At 43.7% G+C, this 23,625-nt stretch overlaps 1 protein-coding gene across 3 annotated transcripts; it reads left to right on the top strand.

Annotated features, from left to right (window-relative positions):
- Positions 1-421: 421 nt before the first annotated feature.
- MKRN1 (makorin ring finger protein 1) lies at positions 422-23,581 on the top strand. Of its 3 annotated transcripts, none has more exons than XM_081928342.1 (8): positions 422-567; positions 12,496-12,624; positions 14,263-14,489; positions 17,753-17,979; positions 19,008-19,222; positions 19,947-20,057; positions 20,552-20,690; positions 22,550-23,581. In XM_081928342.1, the coding sequence occupies exons 2-8, from the start codon at positions 12,503-12,505 to the stop codon at positions 22,760-22,762; spliced, it is 1,254 nt and encodes a 417-aa protein (XP_081784468.1). In that variant the 5' UTR covers positions 422-567; positions 12,496-12,502; the 3' UTR covers positions 22,763-23,581. The 3 variants fall into 3 exon arrangements, with proteins under 3 accessions (XP_081784468.1, XP_081784466.1, XP_081784467.1); XM_081928340.1 differs by having other exon boundaries at positions 438-942; XM_081928341.1 differs by lacking the exon at positions 19,947-20,057 and having other exon boundaries at positions 438-942.
- The last annotated feature ends 44 nt before the right edge of the window (positions 23,582-23,625 follow it).

Here is a 23,625-nt window from a genome sequence, read left to right as displayed (position 1 = left end):
TCCCGATAATTTACTGTTTTGTGTAAACCGCTTTGAGGTTTTATTACAATCGAGCAAGCATACAAATCTGAAATAAATAAAAAATCAAAAAATGTATTGTGATAGTAACAATTGGAAGCTGAAGAGAACGCTTTAGGCCTCTAATGAAGTGGGCTCTTATGTTCGTCTTTAGGATACCACATAAAGACTCGTCCATGTTCCCGGTGTGTATTTGGGCTTTGAGACCCCCAAAGCTTCTCTCCCGTAACCGAGCGAGCTCCCCAGGGAGCCGCGGCAGAGAAAAGGCACCCAACACTCCCGAGCCCTCCGTCGCCAAGCGCCGCTCGCGCGAAGTGAAGCCCAAAGCCCGTGTGCAGGTGGTTCCCCCGCCCAAGCCCCGCCTCCGCATCTGGCGTCACAACTCTCCCACGTCCGTCTAACCCAGTAGGCGCGGCCTCACGAACGGCTACACCAATCAGAACCTTCGCTCCCGACCTCGTGCTTCCCCCTCCCACCCCATTCTCTCCCTTTCTCTGTCGGCCCGCTTGTCCTCTTCTCCCAAAGCGAAGCGGGGGAGGGAGGGGTAAGGTAAGCCACGCCCACCCCTATTCCTTTCTCCTCCCTCCCCTCCTCCTCCCCCGTCCATCAGCTTTTGCCCCGCCCTCCTGTCCAGCAGGCCGGAAGGATGAGCTCCCGGAAGTTCCGGCGGGGCCGTCGCTGTGTGGGGTAAACAGTAATGGCGGAGGCTGCGGTGGCCCCCGGTGGTGGCGGAGCCGCGGCACCGACAGCCGCGGCAGCTGGAGCAGCGGCTGTCGCTGCCCCCAGCCCCTCCGCCGCCGCCGCTGCCACCATCTCCGCCGCCACCGCCACGGCCCCCAGCCTCCCCACAGCCGAGCCTCAGCCGCCGCCGGCCGGAGCCGGAGGGGGAAGCAGCGGCGGTTGGACTAAGCAAGTCGCCTGCAGGTAACGTGCAGAGGCAGTGGCGGGTGATGGCGCCCGTGCCTCCCCCCTCCCTCCCGTCCCCAAGCGCCCTCGGAGCCCCGCTCGGGCTCCTCGGACCTTCGAGCCCCCCCTGCCACCCTCGAGTCCTTTATGCTCCACTGGCAGAACAAGCGCGCCCCGATCCTGGCCAGGGTCCTTCCTTCTTCCGAAGCAGAAACAGGGGTCGGGGTGGTGGTGGTTTGTTTGTGTGTGTCGGTATGTCACCATTGTTGCCCACTGCCCCCGTCTGTCTCTTATCTTCTTTTTTTAGAAGCCGGGTAGGTTTTCTTGTCACGTGTCCTCCGAGATGTTTTGGTTTTGGGGGGTTTTCCGGCTCCTCCGCCGCTAGTCCTCCATGCGCCCTTTGTAAAATGCTGCCTGGATCCTTTGTCTACTACTCGCTCCTCATCCATCCTAAGTACTATTAGTTTTCATTTTCCTAGACGCAGGTCTCTCTCTCTGCCCCCCCCAATATGATGACAGCAATGTATTCCTCCGTGTGCTTCCCAATTAACACCCAACGCAACCATTTCTTCCCCGGGTTGACTTCACTTGCTTGTTCCCCTCGGTGATGCTCGCCTGTGACTAAAGCTGGCACTGATCTGTATGTACACGTAAGCCTTAACTGCAGACTGATAACATAAGATGTGTATGTGGGAGCAAAATGAAAAGGATTCTCTGGCAGCAGTGTTTGAAGTCCTAGGCTGAAACAAGCTTAGATTGCAGTCCTTTACTAGGGAGTTGCTTTGAAGTAAACTTAATTTGGGCTACACTGCATGTCTTCTGGTTTGATCTACTGTAATTCTTTGCTAGATTAGTTTACTTAATTCCTCAGCAGTGGTCTGGGATGGAAGTGTATTTCGTTGCATAGGCCCTGAGCCCCTTTTACAGGTGCTGAGACATTAGAACAGCCTTCCCCAACATCGGACCTTTCAGAGGTTGTTTGACTGCAACTCCCTTCAGCCCAAGCCAGCATAATTAATGGTCAGGGATGATGCCAATTGTAGTCCCACAATTTGTGTAGGCACCTTGTTGGGATAGGAAGTTTTAGAATAAATATAGGGCATTGTAAATAAGTAGGAAGCACGCACGTTTGGGCAAACATGGGGCATTGTATAGAAACCTCATGTGTTTTATTAGTACAGGATATTTTTCATGTTCATATGTTTTGGAAACAGTTTTCTCATGAGTGAAGCTGGATAAAAATTTCCCATCCCATTTGGGAGGGATTCAAGTTGACCATCTCTAATCAGATCAAGTAAGTGAGATCACTGTTTTAATTCTTAATGCTGTGTTCTGTGCCAGATGCTGTAGTGAACACATAGAAGTGGCATAGTTCTTGTCCAGAGGTCTTCATTTTGTTTCTGGTCACTTTACAGGTCCTAACATAAATAATTCTCAAAACAATGAATTTTGTGAGTTTTGAACTTGAGTGGCTTCTGTAAATTTGTAGAACTTGAATTTTAGCATTATTCTCAGTTCTGTTCCAAGGTAATGTTGAGTGCTTTCTGAGTTCCAGCTCTTCCTTTACCTTGAAACTACTCTATCCTGGTCTGTTCTCTTTTGCAAATGGAAGAGTACTGTAGTTATAATAGTGATAGCTGTAGTTATAATTATTTAAGTGGCATGCTTAGAAATAAATGTGTGGGACAGTAGAAATAGCTTTAGTACTTTCAGTCCTTAAATTAAGTCCAGCATTTAGGTTTTGGTTATCCGAAGAGGTATCTGTGTAATCTTGGATACACCTGATTGATTGATTGATTGATTGATTGATTGACTGATTGTGTGTGTTGCTGCACATTGCACCTTTATAGAGTTGTGTAGGCAATTGAAATAGCTCTTTGTTTCCCAAGGATTATACAATCGAAAATAGAGGGGGAAAGCAGTGGGGAAATGTGGACAGATACCATTAATCCATCTGTATAAACAAAGACACCCCACTTTTTAACCCTAAGAGGTACATGGAGCTTGTAAAACACATTGACATCTTTGGGTAACAATCATTGTGTATGATGTAGTGCAATGTGTGACAGGACAACGCTGATGGCTTCCAAGTTTTCAAGGGCTAGATTAAAAAATCTGTCATAGCTTTAAGTAGAGTAGAAAGAAAAACAACAGATACTGAGCCTGTCGTGTTTCCCTTAATTATATGCAATTGAATCATAATCTTTTGTCCTTGGAGATGTATCATAACACCATACCTATATCTTAAATTATTTTCATACAGTGCAAGTTCTTGAGGTTCACCGTTGTCCTCAAGTTATCTTAAGAAAATGGCCACAGGTGCACAGGAGGCATGAATGTAGTTGCCATCTCCCAAAGTGGGTGTATTTAGTACCCACTGCACCATCTTCCAGTCAGAGAAGTATGAGATCTCATTTTTTGTTCCCTATATAAGGGAACAAGATTGAGTCCTCATTATTTGAAAATGGCTTTACTTCCCTGGATCCTTTGATTTGCAGTCCTTTAGATCATTCTTGGACCAGTGTAACTTGGACTTCCTTCTTGCCTACCTATTGGTCAGATTGTTCTCAGTCAAACCTAATAATTACCCAGTTATTGTTTTCCTCGCTATATTAGGGCTTATTGGAAGTTTTTACAATTATTTTCTTGTTGCAGGAAATCTAGGGCAGTTTGAGAGATGTAACCTATAGCTTCTGAGAACATAAGGGAACAGAGACAAGAGATTGCCTGGGAAGTGCAGAACTTTGGAGAGCAGGGTGGATAGGAAACAATTTCTAGTTAATACAGTGGTACCTCGGGTTACATACACTTCAGGTTACAGACTCCGCTAACCCAGAAATAGTACCTCGGGCTAAGAACTTTGCTTCAGGATGAGAACAGAAATTGTGCAGCAGCGGGAGGCCCCATTAGCTAAAGTGGTGCTTCAGGTTAAGAACAGTTTCAGATTAAGAACGGACCTCCGGAACGAATTAAGTACTTAACCCGAGGTACCACTGCATATGTTCTTGCTACAGTACATATTTATGGAAGTTAGAGGATGTCAGTCTATCCATTAATATAATTATGCTTTTGAGCTGCTGCTCTGGTGGTTTATGTCCACAAATAGCGAATAACAACAAGCAGTGTGCTTTTGTCCATCCAGAGGACTTGGTGGCATGGGTGGTATATACATATTTAAAATAAAATAATTATGATAGGAAGGCCATCTGGAAATTAGCATCCATGTAAGATGATGATATGGAATGAACACAACAGTGTCTTCTTAATTTGAAAAAATAGTAAACAGTATTATGATTGTATGCAGACTGTCACAGAAGATGCAAGGCTTTAATTGATCTTGTACCTGTTCCGAACACCTTTCACCAGTGATGCCTAGAAATAAAAGATCATCTTGCTGCTGAAATATGTAGTTCAGAAAACTTCATAGCCCTCTCTTCTATTTATGTATTTTCATGCAAATGCAAAGTATGTGAAATACTATTGTGCATACCATGTACCTATGCCAAGTAAAAAGTCTGTATAATCAGTGATGATTTGTGCAGTACTGTGTCACAACAAAACTTTCAATGCTTATCAAGGTTTCATTTTGTTCTTTGGAATGTAAGAGACAACAGATGCTTCACATGTATCCTTCCTAGTCTGAGGTGTGGGACATGCACAGAAGAGTAATATCTGGTTTTTTCAGTGCTATGCGCAGCTAGAAAGCCATTTCCAATTCATAGGAACATACACTAATTTATAGGAGCTTGGGCAGCCAGGCAAGGCATTAGGAATTTCCTCATTCCAGCTTTTATGTAAACTACATTTTTTAAATGTCAAGCTGAGAAATAAAAGTTTACTATTTTGGAAAATAGCAAGCACCATAGCGAACTAATTGAATGGATAGTCTGATAAAAGAGGTGATACTAAGCTCCTTCAGTGGCATGTTTGTCCTCACCCTTGGCCGTGATTTAGGGACTTCCCCTGCATGCAAAGACAACCTCTGGCAGTTTGAGTGGACAAGACCAATAGTGGGTCCAATGGTCAAGAAGGTGGTTTCTGCATGTGCTGTAGAGGAAAGTGAGAGGTAGATGGAGTTGTCAGTCTGGGAAGGTAGTCCATCTAGGAAAACTCTGGTTCTAAACCTCCACTGCCTTTTGGGATATCTGTGGGAGACTGAGGAGTAAACCCTATACAAATCCTATGACTGTTGGATAGCATCCTGTACACCTCCCTCTGGCAACTCCTGCAGCCAGGCTGGTGTGAAACGTTTTGCTCTGCTTTCCTTCGGACCACATCAGCGAGGGTGAGAGGGGGATCTAGTCATCTGGGTAGCACAGGACCTCCATACTCACTGCCCAGGCTTGCGCCCCAGGGAGGTCACTTCGGTGCTGCTAATTCAGCGGTTTGACTTCACCCCTGGAGGCGCACTCCTTTGTCTCTTGAGACAGACAGATGCTAATAAAATTTTCTGGAAATGGGCACCTCCAGGTTTATGCCTGCCCAGTTCATTCTGAAGGAACGTTATAGTTTCCCCTGTTATGAGTAACCCTTGACTGGCATGATAGATTAATTATCTCCCCTCCATACTGCTGGATCACATAAGAACGAAGCCATGGTGTGCCCACCAGGTAGCAATAATCTTTTAACCTCTGAAGCTTATTCTCCCTATTGTGTTGATTCCTCACAAGTTGTCCTCAGGTGGTTGCTAGTAGTTTGTTGAACTTGAATGATGCCATCTGAGTTGGAGTGTGAATCTGCAACAGAATGTAGCAGAAAAGTCATGAGGTTTCACATAAGGTTTCACATATGACCCTTGAACAAAAGCCCATAGTGTTGTTTGTTGCAGAGCAAATGGGGCACAGTTCTTTAGAGTAGGTAACAATGCAGTCTTTCCTCTTCTGGGGCCTCACAGGAAAGATATTCTCAGACATTTGTGCTTTTCTTAATTCTGAAGAGTGAACAGTTGAGTGACAGTCATGTTATCTAAAATAGCAACAGCTAATTAAAGGGTGTGGGTACTGTAGAATCCACTTGATATCACTCGTAAACTCTTCAAACCTGCCAATTTTAAAAAGAGTATGTCAGGCAGAATGTGTGCTCTTTATTTACTTTGGAAAAACGACTTCATATAATGAACAGAATGGGTTAAGCAAATACAGAGAGGATGAGAGACAGGTTAATTAGGGTATACAGCCTTAGGCTGAGGGTGTTCCAAACTATGAAATTGCTAAAAACTTCAGGCTTGGCTATATTATGGGTTCATTCCAGGTTATTACTAAATTGAATTGGATTTACCCAGCTGGCTGAAAGCATCTTTTCTGAATACATGATCAAATTTTGTGTGGGGGTGTTGAAGTGAAAATCGTGCAGCTTATATGGTATTGCATAGACGACACAGTTTCAAAAGATTCAATAATGAATTTGATAGTGATATTGTTGACCTAGGTGGTCGGTCTTTGTGTTGTTTATTCCTGATATAAATTGGTGCCAAATTGCAGTACAGGCATCTCCCCACTTAGACGGGGGTTACATTCTGGGCCCCTGTATGCATAAGTGAAATGCACATAAGTGAGGAGCACCCTGGAGAGTCCTTGTGGCTTGTAAGGAGACTCTCCTCAGAGCCTGAATAGGACATTCTTCAGGGAGGGTCTACTTCCAAGCCGGAGGTACAACAGGGCATTATTGAGGCTGCTCAGTCTCCCTGCCGAACAACTGACATGCAGGGTAGCGCAGCAGCAGTAGCCGTTACCACTGCTGCTTTTCCGCATGTCTGCTGAACAGCCTGCAGCTCACAAGGAGACCCTTCCCGCAGCCCGAAGAGGATGTCCTTGTGAGCTACCCACCGGGTTCCTAGTGCTGCACTCAAGTGGGGAGTTGTATGTACTGTGCTTAATAGGATACCAGGGTACTCCAGTATATATGGAGGTGGTATTGAAGTACCTAAATTTAGAAAAAGCTATAGAGGTATTTTAATATTGAGTTGCATACTGCATTGGTGTTTCTCACACCTGCTACTTCAAGCACTAATACGTTCCTTACTGATGCCAAAATGTACTCTTAAGTAAGGCATCTGGTTGTTCGTATGAGTTTAGGGCTTCAATTTACCTTCTAGAATGTGAGATGGATCCAGGTGCTCTATAAAAGAATGACTCCAGCTCCATTGTGAAATGAATGATGCCTTTTTATATTTGGGAAACGAGATGCTGTCCAATTTACAAACAGTTAAAAGTGATTAACCCTCCTTGCAGTACCATACAATGCGCTTCCGTGGCTCTTTTAAGACCATAATAAGTGCCTGTTGGATCAGGCCAATGACCCATCTAGTTCAGCATCCTGTTCTTTTGGTGGCCAGTCAGGTGCCCGCGGGAATCCCACCCGGACCCAAGAAGAAGAGCATGCTCCCTTGATGCAGTTTCCAGAAATTGGTGTTCAGAAGCATATAACTTGCAACTGTGGAGTTAGAGCATAGCCATTGTGACCATTAGCCATCGATAGCCTTATCTTCCATGCATTAGTCTAATTGTCTTTTAAAGGCATCCCGAATGGTGGCAATTACTGTGTCTGTGGAAGTGAATTCAGTTGTTAACTATGTACTGAGTGAAGAAGAACTTTCTTTCATCTGTCCTGAATCTTGCAGCATTCTGCTTCATGGGATGTCCCTGAGTTCTAGTTTTATGGGAGAAGGAGAAAACCTTTTCTCTATCCACTTTCTATGTGCCATTTGTGATTCTATACACTTCTATCTTATTGTCTCTTATTCGCATTTTCTCTAAACTTCAAAGCCCCAAATACTGCAGCCTGTCTCCATTGGGAAATTGCTCCATCCCCTTGATCATTTATTTTGCTTGAGCTTTTTGAACCTTTCCAACTTAACAATATGTTTTTGTGAGATGAGGTGGCCAGAATTGTACACAATATGTATTCCAAATGTGGTTGCACCACAAATTTGTACAATGGCATTATGATATCAGCAGTTTTAATGAACCCTAGCATGAAATTTCCTTATTCATAACTCCCACACAATGGGTCAGCATCTTCACCCCAAGCTCTCATTCTTTGTCAGACACTCCACTAGTTCAGACCACATGAGCATTCACGTTAAATTAAGATTAATATTTTTTTTTGCCCTTTATCGGTTGCTATGCACTTGTTACACTGAACTGCATTTCATGGTCAGGTCCAGGAGCAGTATATTGTGTGTTCTCCTTTCCCCCCCCCCCTTTCTCTACATAAACTGAACTTGCATCTGTATTCTAGTGGGGTGGTGGTGGCAGTTCTGTCGCACGTGTGTGCGCGTGCGCGTTAGAAGATTACTAAATTTAGGACTGCATTTCCAAACTTGAAAGTAGCAGCTTGGGCATGTGTAAGGACGAGCTTCCAAAAGAGATTCCTACAGAAAAATATTTTGTCTTGAGTACATTTGAGATACATTCACCTCTCGACTAAAGTGGTCTGGTTCTTTTTCTCTGTCTGTGTGAACATCTCTTTTCCACACAAAAAGGAAGGGGTAGGTCATATGCTGCTAGATCAGCATTTGCCGACCTTGTGCCCTCCAGATGTTTTGGGTGACAGATCCTATCAGTCCTATGCCGATGGGAGTTGTCTTTTAAACATCTGGAGGGCACTGGGCTGGCAAATGCTATTTTTTAAATGGATTTATTTGATTTTCCACTATCACAGTAGGTATTTGTGGGGCACCCCTGCTGCTTTTGGCACTGTTAATGGTGATGTAGTTCAAACTTGGAAGGCTTAGGGTTGTATCTAGTATTAGGCGTACTCAGTCATGTCCATTAATGGATCTACTGTAACTTAAGTACGTACATTAATTTCAGTCTGTCTACTCTGTGCCAGTGTGGTGTAGTGGTTAGGAGCGGTAGTCTCGTAATCTGGGGAACCGGGTTCGCGTCTCCGCTCCTCCACATGCAGCTGCTGGGTGACCTTGGGCCAGTCACACTTCTATGAAGTCTCTCAGCCCCACTCACCTCACAGAGTGTTTGTTGTGGGGGAGGAAGGGAAAGGAGAATGTTAGCCGCTTTGAGACTCCTTAAAGGGAGTGAAAGGCGGGATATCAAATCCAAACTCTTCTTCTTCTTCTTCTTCTGAGTAGAAAGCCTATGTAACCATTATAGTCTAAGGCTGGCCAAGCTGACTGATGCTTCCAATTCAGTTGAACCGATATCTTAAACCCAGTCCAGGGCACATAGGAGATGTCAAGTTCATTTTTCAAGTTTATTACATAGCAGCATTCCTCATGCTCTATTGAGAGCCAGATTAATAGTGTAAAATAAAACCAGGTGGTGCAACAGGGGTAAAAGGTCTAGGAATTGTAACATTGGGGCATTGGGTGTATTTGAAGAAATATTTGTATTTTTAAAGACTAATTTACTTTGATTCTAAAATTACTAGAAGATGTCTGAGGAATATTCAGCGTGTCAGACTCTGCTCTTAAGATCGTATGATGACAGAAAGGCTTTAATTCATGAAACGCTTACTGGCTGAAATGAGCAAATCTTCTGTTTTTCTTCTATTTTTAGAGGGATAAAGCTTTTGAGGTCATTGGGTGCCGATAGCATGATTTTCATTAGGAGAACATTATTTTCCTTTCCTTTAATGATTTGTATCATTTTTATTTTATTTTATTTTTTGCTTCAGGCTGGACTTCTTCTGACAAAGAACTCACTCTTGTACTTGAAGCTTTCATTCTAGTGTTACAGTAGTAGTGTTTTTAGTTAAATTGTTTTTCTTCCAGTGGCAATGGATTTGAGTTTAAGAAAACACATTGCAAAAAAACAACAACATGGGTATGAAATGCTGAAAGCAGTTGAAGGCACAACTTAGTATTTAATAAACAAAAGCTGTTAATTCATTTTAGCTGGAAAACACAACTTCAACATCTTTTTTTGTTTCCTGCTACAATAATATGCTGGAATCAAAATGGCTTCAATAGTAAGCAAATGTGTTCTTAATTTATAGCCCCAAATTAAAATGTGGTGCCACCAATAATCAACTAAGGCAGCCTTCACCAGCTTGGTGCTCTTCAGATGTTTTAGGCTAAAACTCTTTTCATCTCTGAACATTGGCCATGCTGTGACTGGAGCTGCTGGGAGCTGGAGTCTAACAGCTTTTGGGAGAGGGCACCAGGTTGGGGAAGGGGGCAGCTAAAGCTTTAGGTAGATTAATCATTCAGTAAACCAATCAAAGCTTGCAGCCCTGATTAAAACACGAGTCCTGTTTCATTTCCACAGAACTTCCCTTTAAGTCAACATGCTTAGAATGCCACCGCCCCTTTAAGTGCTTCTTTTTTTGCTATTTTTTTAAAAAATTAAACCTTCTTTATAAAATAAACTCAATGCAGCTTGCAGAAATGTTTATAAACAACAACAACAACAGATGACTAAAATCAGCTTCATGCAGTAAAATCAAGAGAATGATAAAACAGATCAGCATAAAAGTAGGGTCCCAGAACCTGCCCAAAAGCTTGGGCAGAATTAAAAGGCATTGTAGGAGCATGATAAGCGAAGCAGGCTCCAGAAATTAGTCTGGTTGCCACATTTTGCACAAGCTAAATTGGCAAACATTTTGCAGAGAAGCATGTTACAGTGATTTGTCTGGATGTGGCCAGGACTTGTGGTACTGTGACCAGGGGCTCAGCTATACAGCTGCAAATCAAATGCCTTGAAATGTGTTGTAAAGTGCAGTATACAATTGTGAACTACAGCAAATTCAATGCATTTCTCAAAACGATTTTTCAAAAAAGCATTTTCACGTTTTTAACATGTGTGTAGATTCCACCTCTGTCTGCTTTATTCCAGGGAATTACCCGAAGTTGTACAAAACACTCCTTCACAGGCACCACCAGAGCATCCAGGAACATTTCCAAGTTGCAAACTTGGTCTTTCAAGGGGAGTGCAACCCTGTCCAGAACAGAACTTTTCAGTACTCCAGGTTCTGTTCTCCTGCTGACTGATGGCACATTTGTCTTGTCTGGATTAAATTTCATCTTATTAGCCCACGTAAAAAATATGCTACTGCACTCAAACACTGGTCCAAAACTTCCACTGCTTCCTTGGCATCAAGACAATAAACTGAAAGCCGCTAAGAGGCACACCAGAACCAACAGCTCCCTCTCTAGTTCCTGGTGTAGGTCATCCACAAAGGCAGTTTTGGTTGCAAACTGGGACTGTATGCGTTTGTGTTTGCGATTGGGATAGTAAGTGAATTAGTGCTCCAGTTGCACCCTTTGCTTAAATAGTCCAGGCTGTTCTTCCCAGCACTGTGTAGCAGTACAAAAAAAGAGAACAGATAACACCCTGTTTGCATCCTCATTCACATTTTTTTTTGTCTGAAGACAACTGGGATCTCTGCACCTAACTGGCAAAGAAAATTAAAATGTTAAAAGTGGCCTTTTCCAGAGATGAATAAGATGTTAAAATAAGAATATAAGATGAGCCCTGCCAGGTCAGACCAAGAACCTATATACCGTATTTTTTGCTCTATAAGACTCACTTTTTCCCTCCTAAAAAGTAAGGGGAAATGTGTGTGCATCTTATGGAGCGAATGCAGGCTGCGCAGCTATCCCAGAAGCCAGAACAGCAAGAGGGATTGCTGCTTTCACTGCACAGCAATCCCTCTTGCTGTTCTGGCTTCTGAGATTCAGAATATTTTTTTTTCTTGTTTTCCTCCTCCAAAATCTAGGTGCGTCTTGTGGTCTTATAGAGCGAAAAATATGGTAGTTCATCTTCTTGTTTCCAACAGTAGCCAACTAGATGCTTCCAGGAAGTCCATATTCAGGTCATAAAAGCAACAGTCTCCCCCCACAGTTGCCCCCAAGCTACTGGTTAGGAATTCATTGAACACAGAGACTTTTAGGTTGCCATAGCCAGTAGTTGCTGGTGGGTCTGTTATTCTCCATTAATTTGTCTAATCTCATTTCAAGACCGTCTGTGTCAGCGGCTATTACCAAATCTTGTGGCAATGAATTCTATAAATAGTGCTTGATCTACGGCTCATCAATTTTGTTGAATGGTCTCGAGTTCTAGAATTATGGAAGAGGGAGAAAGGTATCTTTCCTTACACAGTAGAGAAACTGCATAATTTAATATTTGCAGGGACTGCCCATTTGCCATGATGGCTGGTGTTCATTGGTGTTGCGGCTTGATCATTTTGATCGTCCTTCTCTGCCATCTTTTCCATGCCTGGTATCTTAATGTGTTAACTGTTTTTTTATTTTACTTTACAAAGTTGGGGGAGGAAATTATCCAGTGAAATTTAAAGACAGCAGGTTCAGGATAGAAAAAAAAAATACTTATTCACATGATGTGTATTTGTGGAATTTGCAGTCACAAAATGTAGTGATGGTCATTGGTTTAGATGGATTTAAAATGGGATTATATAAATTGATGGAAGAAACGGATGAGTTTATTAATGGCTATTAGTACTAGTATTAGTATGACGGTTTAGAACTTTTAAGAGGATTATTCAGCATTGGTTTATTATTTATTTGCATCAAGCAGGATGAAATGCCTTTAGAACTCTTACAGGATGTTGATGTTTCTGCTTGAGCCATATTTGCAATGCTCTGTCTTTCAGGTATTTCATGCATGGCGTTTGCAAGGAGGGAGACAACTGCCGTTACTCCCATGATCTCTACACTAGTCAGTCTGCCATGGTGTGCAGGTATTTTCAGCGAGGATGCTGTGCTTACGGAGATCGTTGCAGGTATAGAAATGCTGCTGAATGTTTTAGCCTTGAACTAACAGTCAATTCCATTTCTTCCTGACCCTTACCCTCAGTGACTTCCCTCCCTGTCTCTTATATGACTGGGGAGGTCTCAGTCTAATGGCTGTGAGCATCCGTGGGGCACTCGCATCTTGGAACAATCTCCTTTCTACAGTTGTCAAACACCATTGTGGATGTAATAATCACCGTGCTCATGGCTCAGCATGAATAAGTTTGTCACTGCCTCTTTGCTCCTCCTTCAGCAGGAGCAACAAGCCACAGTCCTTAGCTTAGCATTACGTTGGAATTGGAAATTGTGGTGTGGCTTCAGGTCATAGTTTGTTTGGGACAATTTTCAAAAAATGGTAATGGCTGATGTGCAGAGCCAATTTATGAAGGGTTTTATAGGTAATAGTGATGTAGGGCGATGGGAAGGTGTGGTTGAGGCTATTGTTTAAGTTCATATAAGAATTTATACAGAGCATGATCATCAGCCAAACCCCTCCCCCCTCAATCTTGTAAATGAGCTTATTCTGTCAACATAGTCATTCCTGATTTCTTTCCGTCCTAAAAACAAACCTGCCTTTTAAGAATTTAAATACCTTAATGCATAGGTACAGAAGTCTTGACATTAAAGCACAGTAATGTGTACAGGGTGGATCTGATGTCAGGGAGATGTGCTGTAGTAACTGGAAGGCCAATCCTGGTACAGGGAGACCCCGGTTCAGGCCACGAAACACCTTGGTTGGCCTTGGACCACTCTCAGTCGCTCAGCCTAATTTACCTCACAGGGTTGTGAGGATAAAATGGGCAGTCATGGTCACTGCCTTTAACTCCTCAGAAGAAAGACAAGATGTAAATGTAACAAATGTGAGTATATCAAGTGTAAGTTTTATCATACAGTTAGTTGTAAAAAGCTACAGGAGAAAATAACCTCAACCACCTTATGAGAACTAGCTGCATTCCTGTTCTGCATGATGTTGGATGTCCTGCACTAAAGAACTGGAGCCGTAGTGTGTGGGATTTTAGACCAACTAGACGACAACTATATCCTCCAGTTGACTTTGAATGCCTGGGTTGAATATTATTTTAGTGAGATAAGAGTACTGGTGTGGTGTAGCAAATAGAATGTTAGCCTTGGGCCAGGAAGACTTTGGTTCAAAAGCTCTCTGCCCAGACCAGCTATGAAGCTGACAGGCTGCTGTGGGCAAGTTGTGAGGATAAAATGTGATGATCCCATTGTTTGCCACCCTGTGCTCTTCGGCTGAACGATGGGATACACATGTGGAAGGTGAGTTGGTCGTCAGCCATTTGGTAACGAGTTACGTTTGTAAGTGTGCTTAAAATGAAGCTATTGGGAACAGGGAAGCAGACAGACTTTTTGCTACCTTGTGTTTTTTTTAAAGGGACCTTGGATCTCATGCTAGTGCCAGAGATACAAAATACTTAGCCTTCTCAAGCTTAACAGATAGGCACACACTTGACAAAGATGCTGTGGGCTCTGCATGGCAAAAAAATTCAACCACAAGTTCCTGTTGCCAGCAGTTTCTTAGGAAAAGGTCCACATTTAGTGCAATGTCTATGTATGTCATTATTCTTCCTCGGGGAGGAAAGTAAAATTCTGACTTTCCTTACCAGATACGAACATACCAAGCCATTGAAAAGGGAAGAAGTGACTACTGTGAGTCCAGCTATAAAAACCTACCCTTCAGCTTCTACAGATGTGAGCCCGTCCCCTGGAACACTTGAAGTGAGCACTGGTGAAACTGAAGTTGAAGACAAAGACCTGGCAGCCGCAGGAGCTAGGGCTGAAGATTGGGTGAATGCTGTGGAGTTTGTCCCTGGGCAGCCATACTGTGGCCGTGGTAAGTGGACTTACTACAGTAGTGATAAACGTCAGTCGTCAGCACTGACGCTTCGTGTTCTTATTGTCTCATTAAGAGCAGTGTTTCAGTAAAGAACTATATTGATGTGAACATTGTTCTTTTATGCTAGGAACATAGGAAACTGCCTTATAGTGAGTGGAGAAGAGCCATAGTTCAGCGGTAGAGCATCTTCCTTGCTTGCAGGAGGTCTGGTTTCAATCCCTGGCATCTCCAGGCAGGGCTGGAAATGTCCCCTGTCTGAAACCCTGGAGAGGCACAGCTAGTCACCTGGGAGCAGAGTCCACTGAAGTCATTAAGGCTTACTTCCAAGTAAACATGGGTGCAATCAGGCTGAGGAAGTGTGTGATCACGCTGTAGGGAATTTATCTGGCAAAATAATAGCTGCAAGGCTCTAGTAGCTATCCAGTATCTATAAAATGGGATCATCTCAACTTCCAGGTCCATTTAGAAGACCTATCAGCCCAATGTATTGATTTATGTGGTCGTGTTTTTCTTAAGCATTCTGCAAATAACAGAGAGCTTGACAACTTCCATTGTGCTGCTACACTTTTTGCAGCAACTATCAAAGTTCTTAGCTAGGACTTTCTTTCCATCATTTGCCCTTCACTCGGTTTCTCTCCTCTTTTCTTCTCTATGGGAAATGGAGCAAAGGGGGGATGGGGTTAGAGACAAATAGATATAGAAAGGACACAGAACAATCTTTCTGTCTGGATAAGTAATTTGCTGGTTTGCATTGAAAAGTTATTTTTAAATGTCCCTGGAGATGGAAATGAAAACTGCCCATGAGTATCAGTGGGGAAATTTTAAAAAAATAACATATGTGGGATTGGGCAGCACTGTGTCAACTCCACCTCCGAGAGAAGAACCCCCAAGGCAGCAGCAAAGATAAGAGTTTTTCTAATTCAGGACTTGTTTAATTTAAAACATTTTAAAAATAGTCCTCCTAATGCAGGATCCAAAGCAAATGCAGTTTATTGTCCTCATTTGGCCGGCTGGAGGGAACTGTGGCCAGGAGAGAGTGGTTTATGATGGTTCTCAGAGTTTACAACAACTCTTTAGTCTTGTCCACAGGAATGGAACCCATTGCAGTCAGTTTGAGGGTTGCGTTGAAGCTAATATTGCTGCATGCAACTGCCCTGTAAAGCTCTCCAAAGCTGTTACTGCCACATTTCAGGTTGGCCTGAAAGGGTAATATACAACAGCCCAGATGTGCAGTTCACTACTAATGTCCCTGTTACAGGTTGGTGAATGTTAGTGAGACAGAGCAGCTTTCAACAGTTCTATACTATTAATACCTCGTTTCAGAGGTGGACTTGAAGCTGGTTTGGATTTCCGCTCAAAATTCCCCCAGACCTTTTGGTTTGTAGCAATGGTCAATCTGTTCCTCCCATATTTGCACTTGAAGATTGGGTGGATGCTGTGGAGTTTGTTCCTGAGCAACTGTCCTGTGGCCATGGTGACTTGCTACAACAAGGGGTGGCTAATCCCTTTCCTATCCAGTAGACAGAGTGCTGTGGTGTCTGTAAAAAAGAAAGTAGGCAGTGTCCACTCTCATAATGGGGATGCCAATCGCCCCTTCCCAGTCATCAGATTGATGAGCAGGGGAGGGGCAATAACCCCACTCCTCAGGCTTTGTATGTGAGTGTGGGGTAGCCATACCCACTTCTGAAATGTAATCCTAAGAGCAGGCTTCCTCAAACTCGGCCCTCCAGATGTTTTGAGACTACAATTCCCATCATCCCTGACCACTGGTCCTGCTAGCTAGGGATCATGGGAGTTGTAGACCAAAAACATCTGGAGGGCCGAGCTTGAGGAAGCCTGCCTAAGAGAAATAGTCAAGGGTGAACGATGTCCTCAAGCCAAAAAAGTTAGCTACCCTTGTGCTGTAATGCAGCTCTGCCCCTCGGCCACAAGCTTAAGTAGCACATTCAAGTCACAAGGAGTGGAGGCTTGGGAAAGGCTCTTTTCTTAATTAATTTCCTTTTATGATGTGTTGATTCCTGAGTTTGTTTTGCAGCTGATTAAAATCTGCTATAATTTAGCTGGCTGAAGACTCATTTTCCTTGCCACTGGTCTGCAGATCTTGTTGAATACCCTTTGCTCGAGTGACTCCAATTCCCATTCCATCCAAGTGCTTGATTCGTAACTGCCACTCTATTCCCAAGTATATGACTTCCTTCTAAGAGAGTTCTGATGAAGTCAACGTATAACACGATTTTTAAAAAGGTAAAGACAGCCAAATGTGCCTAACCCAGTAATTACCATTCCTCCTGCACATGACTGTCTAGCTAAACATGAGTGTGGCCCGGACTATAGACCTGGTGTGAGCCAGCAGCCATTTCTGTTCTTGTAGCTGCTGGTGAATGTGCTGTTGTGCAGCCCTGTTCATGCTGACCTGTTCTCACATGGCCATGGATCAACAGCCACATTCACGTGACGGAATCAGCATAGTGAAACAGCCCTTAACTCTTCTAGGGATCTTGTTTGTGTCATTGTGATCGAGGTGCCGCACATCAGCATTTGATGGCTGGGAAAAGGTGGTTGCAACGTCCAGAATGAGCTTTGTCGGCTGGTCCGCCAGTACCTGATTCTGAGTTCTGAAGATGGCCTTACAGTGGCAGTCCCCATATTCTGTAGAAGCCACCAAAATCAGCCTAACCATGGCAGTGTTCCATGTGCAGGTGTGACTTGGGATGCCAGCTTGTGTTCATGCAACATTTGTGGCCACATGCTGGCAGACGGGGTGAGTTCCCTTTCAAGGGTTTCGCCTGTTGCACAGAGCAACAAAATGAGTTGCAACAAAATAAGTATAGTGATACCTCGGTTTTCGAACGTCTCAGTTGACGAATGTTTCGAAACTCAAACGTCTTAAACCCGGAAGCAAATGCTTTGTTTTTTCAGAGCGCCTTGGAAGTCGAAACAGAAATGTGGTTTCCATATTGAGATTTCTGTTTTGAGGCTTCCATTTTGAGTTTTTGGTTTTTGAATGTTTCGGAACTCATTCTTCCAGAACAGATTATGTTTGAAAACGGAGGTACCGCTGTACTTGGTTTGTGGTGGCCTTCATAGTTTTGAGTTAAGTATTTTCTGGTGCAAAATAATGGCAAGATGGTAGCAGTTTTATGTTGGGGACAAGCAGCATCAAGGCAAGAGTCTTAACCATCTGCAGTTGTTTTCCTTAGTTGCGCAGATGATTACATGCAAACTTTAAGAATAGCATTCTGCATTCTGATGTTTTCCAGCTGCTCCATCCTGCACTGAAACTCCCATGCAGAGAATGGTAATTGAAGAGGAATATGAAAAACAGCACACCAACCTGGAGATGAAGAAACAGTTATGTCCCTATGCCGCAGTGGGAGAATGCCGCTATGGAGAAAACTGTGTATATATCCATGGAGATGTGTGTGACATGTGTGGCTTGCAGGTCCTCCATCCCGCTGATGCCGCACAGAGATCTTTGCACATAAAGGTAAGGCGGGAAGAACGGGCAAAATAACTAGCTGACCCCACAAAAGATCGAACTTTTAAGCCCTTGCAAGCTTGCTTGACTCCACAAGTCCTTCAAACAAGTTGTTACAGGTCCAGACTGTTGGCCTGGGTGTGCTGCTCTATGGACCTTGTTCAGAACAGCCAAGTGGTAATAGACATTGCCCAAGAGAATGGCTAAAATGTTTCAGGAACAATATATAAAGTTTAAAAAATAAATGTAGCAGAATGTGCCATGTTAGATTAGGCTTCCTTCTGTCTTTGGGTTCTCAAGATAATTTGTGAGTCTCCCCAAGGCAAGAAGGCAACCATTCAATCCTCCCATGGTTTTCAGACACCTTGGCAGTTCTTACCTTCCAGCCAAGATGGAAAGTAGATCAAGGAGCACGATGTGAGTGAGGGGAGATGCATGGCACCATGGCAAGTTTTAAAGCAGGGATGAGAAGCTTGTAACCTTCCCAGTGTAGGACTGCAACTCCCGCTGTCCATGACTGTTGGCCTTGTACATAGTTGGGACTCCCACTATATCTGGAGGGCACCATGTTCCCCATCCTTGCTTTATGGTTCCAGTACTTGGGACACCATTCTCTCTCCAACAGTGGAGGGAAAACTTAGCCACCAATAGCCTGTACCTTCCATGAATTTGTCTGAATCTGTTTCAAAGCCATCAGGGTTGGTGGTAGTTACAACATCTTGCAGTAGCATATTCCAGAGTTTAACTGTGTGTAACAGGAAGAAGTAATTTTGTCTATCCTGAGTCTTCCCATTTTTCACTTCATTGAGTAGCCCTGGTTTCTAGTACTATAAGAGGGAGAACAACTTATCTCCCATAACTTTCACACCTTGCTTAACCCCTGGAAGATCATGTATATATTATATTTTTGAGTTTTCAAGCAGAAGAGTTTGTTGCGTTGAGTTCCCATTGACGGGAACAAGGCAAGGTTGGTCCTCCAAAGTTAACCTTGTATTTGGAAGACGTTGTCTGTCATTTTCTTCCTCTTTCCCTTGCAGTCTTGCATCGAGGCTCACGAGAAGGACATGGAGCTCTCCTTTGCCGTCCAGCGTAGCAAAGACATGGTGTGTGGCATCTGCATGGAGGTGGTGTATGAAAAAGCCAACCCCAGCGAGCGTCGCTTTGGGATCCTCTCCAACTGCAATCACACTTACTGTCTCAAGTGCATCCGCAAGTGGAGGAGCGCTAAACAATTTGAGAGCAAGATCATAAAGTGAGGCACTTCCCCATGTCCGTTGTGCTTTGTTTCTTGGGAAGATGTTAGTATGTTGTGTGAACTTGCAACATCGCCCCTCTTTCGTCCTAAGACTGCGTTTAATATATAAGTAACGTTATTCAGAATGGAGGGTTTTATTGGATATTCTTCTGACCTTGGTACTCGTGACTGGTCAGCAAGATCCATTTAGTTTGAATGTTAAGTCATAACTTCTTTTTGTTGAATGGTAGCAACATGCTGTCCTATTGGTTACCATACAAAATCATTTGGGTTCAGATGGTGAAAAGAGACCGATCAGTTCCAAATGTGTGTTTCCTAAGCCTTCGCTCTTCTAGTTCATTACTGAGCCAGTAACCCATCCCTCTTTAAAGTCTGCTTGGAAAAATCAAACCCAAACCAATATGGACTTCCAAGAAAGCAAAGTTACAAAAATAAATTTATTTATATCTAAAGAAAAATGAGTCTGTGTGTGAAATGTTTTTTTTTTTTTTACCCCCCATTGCTCTTAAGAAACGGACAAGCTGCAAAATTAAGAACCTCAGGAAATGGTGGGGTTTGGGGGGGTGGGGAGAGCTTTTAGGTTGTGAAAGAACCGCGGTGCAAAGATTCTGAGGTGCGATAGACTGCTTTTAAAAGGGGGGCATATACCATGGTATGTCTGTAGCTGGAGATAGCGCCCCTGTCATGTGGAATTTTGCAGTGCAGTCTGTTCGTTCCCCAGGTCCTGCCCAGAATGTCGGATCACATCTAACTTTGTCATTCCAAGTGAGTACTGGGTGGAGGAGAAGGAGGAGAAGCAGAAACTCATTCAGAAATACAAGGAGGCAATGAGGTATGAGCCCTGCAGCCTCGGGCCAAGTTTGACTGCAGACATTAAGGGCGTACACGGAGAAAAGCACAGTGTTACCTAAAGCCCTCATACCTCCTTCCTACCCCTTTCTGTGTGTGAAATGCATCTTTATCTAACCACTGGTAGATGCATGCAGACCACACAAGCTACTTGGTCACTCTTTTGCGCCAGACAACCTCACGTGCTCTTCCCTTGTCTACCCAACCACAACCTTGCCTTAAAATGACAGCACAGGCTAATACAGATGTTCTCCTCTGCATGCACCTACCCATGCGCACACCCTTTGAGTATGCACATTGATGTAATCCGTTGTGTACATGTGTTAGTTGGTTTTAAATGGCTTTGGCGGCAAGCAATACCTCTTCTTCTTTCTTTTAAAGAAAAGAAAACAAAATCACCTGGATTATAAAGCAAATGCAGTACTGAATTCTGATTGGCTATGCTGTGAGTAAGGGTTGCGATATTTTCCTTTCCAGCAACAAGCCATGCAGGTATTTTGATGAAGGCCGTGGGAGCTGCCCATTTGGAGGGAACTGTTTTTACAAACACGCATATCCCGATGGCCGCCGAGAGGAGCCCCAGAGGCAGAAAGTGGGAACTTCGAGTAGATACAGAGTAAGTCCCACAGCTTTTGATGATTCATTTTTTAAAAAAAGATGTTGGAGGATGTGTGTGCAAAAGTGCAGGAGAATTAGGACAGCGCCTTCTTTTCACTCACAAAATGTTGGAGATCAAAAGGGCAAGGTTGGGGGAGGCAAGATTAAATATATGCATATGAACCTACCTGGTCCCTGAGATCATCTTCTGAGACCCTCCTTCATGTGCCTCCTCCTCAAGAGGTCCAGAGGGTGGCAACACGAGAACAGGCCTTCTCTGCAGTGGCTCCCCATCTGTGGAATGCTCTCCCCAGGGAAGTTCGCCTGGCGCCTTCATTATACACCAGGCAAAAATATTCCTTTTTAACCAGGCCTTTGATCTGATAGACACCCTTTTAGAATGTGGCTTTGGGGGGGGTGTTATTGGGTTACTGCTTTTTGTTTGATTTTATATGTTGTGGTCTTGTTGTGAACCAGCAAGGTGGCCTCTAGGTATAGGGTGGTGTATAAGTGGAAAGAATAATAATAATAATAATAATAATAGTGTGTGTACGTGCACACATATGCACGCTAATGGATGCTGCTTTTTCCAATCTGCAACTTGGGTGCTATTTTTAAAAAATGGACTTCTTCCCAGCCAATCAGGCATCATTTAGACCACATAATGGCATCACATAGCCAATCAGATTTGGCTATTTGATAGCCCAAAGCCAAATTGGAATAAGGCCCAATGCTTCCTGCCTTTGCTCTAAATGAGCACCCATGAAAAGTTGTAAAATGGGATGGCGATGAGATCTGATGCAGTTTGCAGGAAGAGAGTTTTTTGTGCAACTTCCTACTGCAATCTCCTTTTTAATACTAACCAAAATACTATTTCAGATTTCCTTTGCCCAGGGAGCAGCTTCAACTGAGTTATTTTAAAGCAGTGGAAAGAAAACAATGCAAAACTCCATCTGATTTGGGAAGAGAAGGAGTGTGTTGACATGGTAGTCCTACTGCCTTGAACATAATCACACTTTTATATGGATAGAGCACATCCTTCCTTCCTGAGTTGGAAATGCTGAGTTGGTTCCTCCATCAGAAATACATTATGCAGATCTGAACTACTGGTGATCCATCGAGCCAAATTGCAGCCAACCTGCTGTGTATCGTTCACTGTTTTATTGCTGCCTTTGGAGTGATGATATTATTATTATTATTATTATTATTATTATTATTATTATTATCAGTGTCGTCTGCTTGGTGGATCACAGGTTTTGCAGGCCTGTTGCAACTGGTGGCATTCCTGCGAAGACTTTGTCTAACTGTCCACACTACTTAAACAATTTGATGTTGAAGAGGCGCAAGGAATATTCTAAAGTGCCCTTTAATCCTCAGATGCATAGAATTTTAATGATCAATAATAATAACATCCAATAAGAAAAGATGGTACAAAGCCGCTCAGTCAAGCTGCCTCACACTGAGCCAGATTGTGGGTCTATCTAACTCCATTATTCTCAACACTGACTGTCAGTGTCTCATGTTTCGTGCAAGTGTCTTTCCGAGCCATATCTGGAGATGCCAGGGACTGAACTTGGGAGCATTTGCATAGCTATTGCCTTCCCCGTGTCCCTCAGACTGCCATTGTGTGCTGGCTGGGATCAGCACAACAGTCTGCCCTCTGCGGCTTGCAGGATCAGTAGCGCTCAGTCAGCATACCAGGCACCCAAAATCTCTCTGCCTAGAGGTCCTGAATGTTACCAGTTTTGCCCAGTGTTTGGTAGAGGAACATGGAACATGGGAGAGAGAGAGAGAGAGATGTGCCTTTGCGCTGCCTTACAAGAAAGAGTATGGGAAATGTGAGACACCTGAGGGCAATCTCTTATGCTTCCCTTGCAGGCCCAACGGAGAAACCGGTTTTGGGAGTTCATTGAGGACAGGGAGGGCAGCGATCCCTTTGAGAACGACGAGGACGAGGTGGTGACCTTTGAGCTGGGCGAGATGCTTCTCATGCTGTTGGCAGCAGGAGGCGACGATGACCTGACAGACTCAGAGGACGAATGGGACTTGTTTCACGATGAGCTGGAAGACTATTACGACTTGGCTCTATAGCACCTCTTTGTGGAGTTTTGGACTGCCTGCTCCAGTTTTCAGGCAGTAGCTCTTTTTCCTGTGGTGTTGTGGCAGTGCCTGTGTTTTTTTCTCCTCCTAGGCAGGCCTATCCATTCCAGGTGCTGCTGTTGTAATAACTTTTTACCCAGGGTCTGTCTCCTCCTCTCCCTGAACCCCACCCTGCCCTCCTTTCTCCCGGCCTCAAAGCTCCCCCAACCCCAGGAGTGTGTGTTTTTTTCTTCTCTGTTAAACAAATGACATGTAATAAACCTTTAAAACGTTAGGGGTTTTTTTTTTTTGTAAAAAAAAAATGGAATTTAACTGTCAGACAGTTAGATTAGACTTGTTGCTTCATATCTGTGTTCCTGTCGGGGATTCACCCAGTTCCAAGGTTCAAGTGTTTACAGGACTTCCACACTCATCTTGAAGAGCCCAGAGACAAATGTGAGAGCGGCGGTTGTGCGGCAGGGGCAGGGATGGGCAGGAGTTGGCCAATGGCCTCTTTCCATTACGGACTTCGGAAACATTTATTTTTTACTACTTCAGATTACGGGCCAGCGGTGTCGTCTGTTTGTTCTTTTCCCTTGGCCGGCTTCAGTTCCATTCCAGACCCGACTCCCACCCATGTACACGTGTTCATTTGTGGTTTTGGTCACTTGTTTACTTGCACATTACTATTTACTACTGTGTAACCAGAACCAGGCGCGAATGTTCCGGGTTTTTACTGTTCGGCATGAGAGGGAAATGTGGTTTTTTTGTGTGTGAAAGGAGAACTTTCTATGTATGTATATACAAATAAAATGCAGAGTTGTATCCCAAGGGCTGGACAACTTAGTATATGTGTGTATTAAACCCTTTCGCTT

The sequence above is a fragment of the Podarcis melisellensis genome, assembly GCF_964234715.1.
Source record: "Podarcis melisellensis genome assembly, chromosome: 10".
NCBI classification, from domain to species: Eukaryota; Metazoa; Chordata; class Lepidosauria; order Squamata; family Lacertidae; genus Podarcis; species Podarcis melisellensis.
This window is presented reverse-complemented; position numbering and strand designations above follow the sequence as displayed.

What these genes read in the sequence shown, in the direction of transcription:
- MKRN1 (XM_081928340.1), top strand. Translation starts at nt 716, where the DNA reads ATGGCGGAGGCTGCGGTGGCCCCCGGTGGTGGCGGAGCCGCGGCACCG. An exon ending in ACTAAGCAAGTCGCCTGCAG is followed by an intron (nt 943 to 12,495) that starts GTAACGTGCAGA and finishes TCTGTCTTTCAG; the next exon opens with GTATTTCATGCATGGCGTTT. An exon ending in GCTTACGGAGATCGTTGCAG is followed by an intron (nt 12,625 to 14,262) that starts GTATAGAAATGC and finishes TTTCCTTACCAG; the next exon opens with ATACGAACATACCAAGCCAT.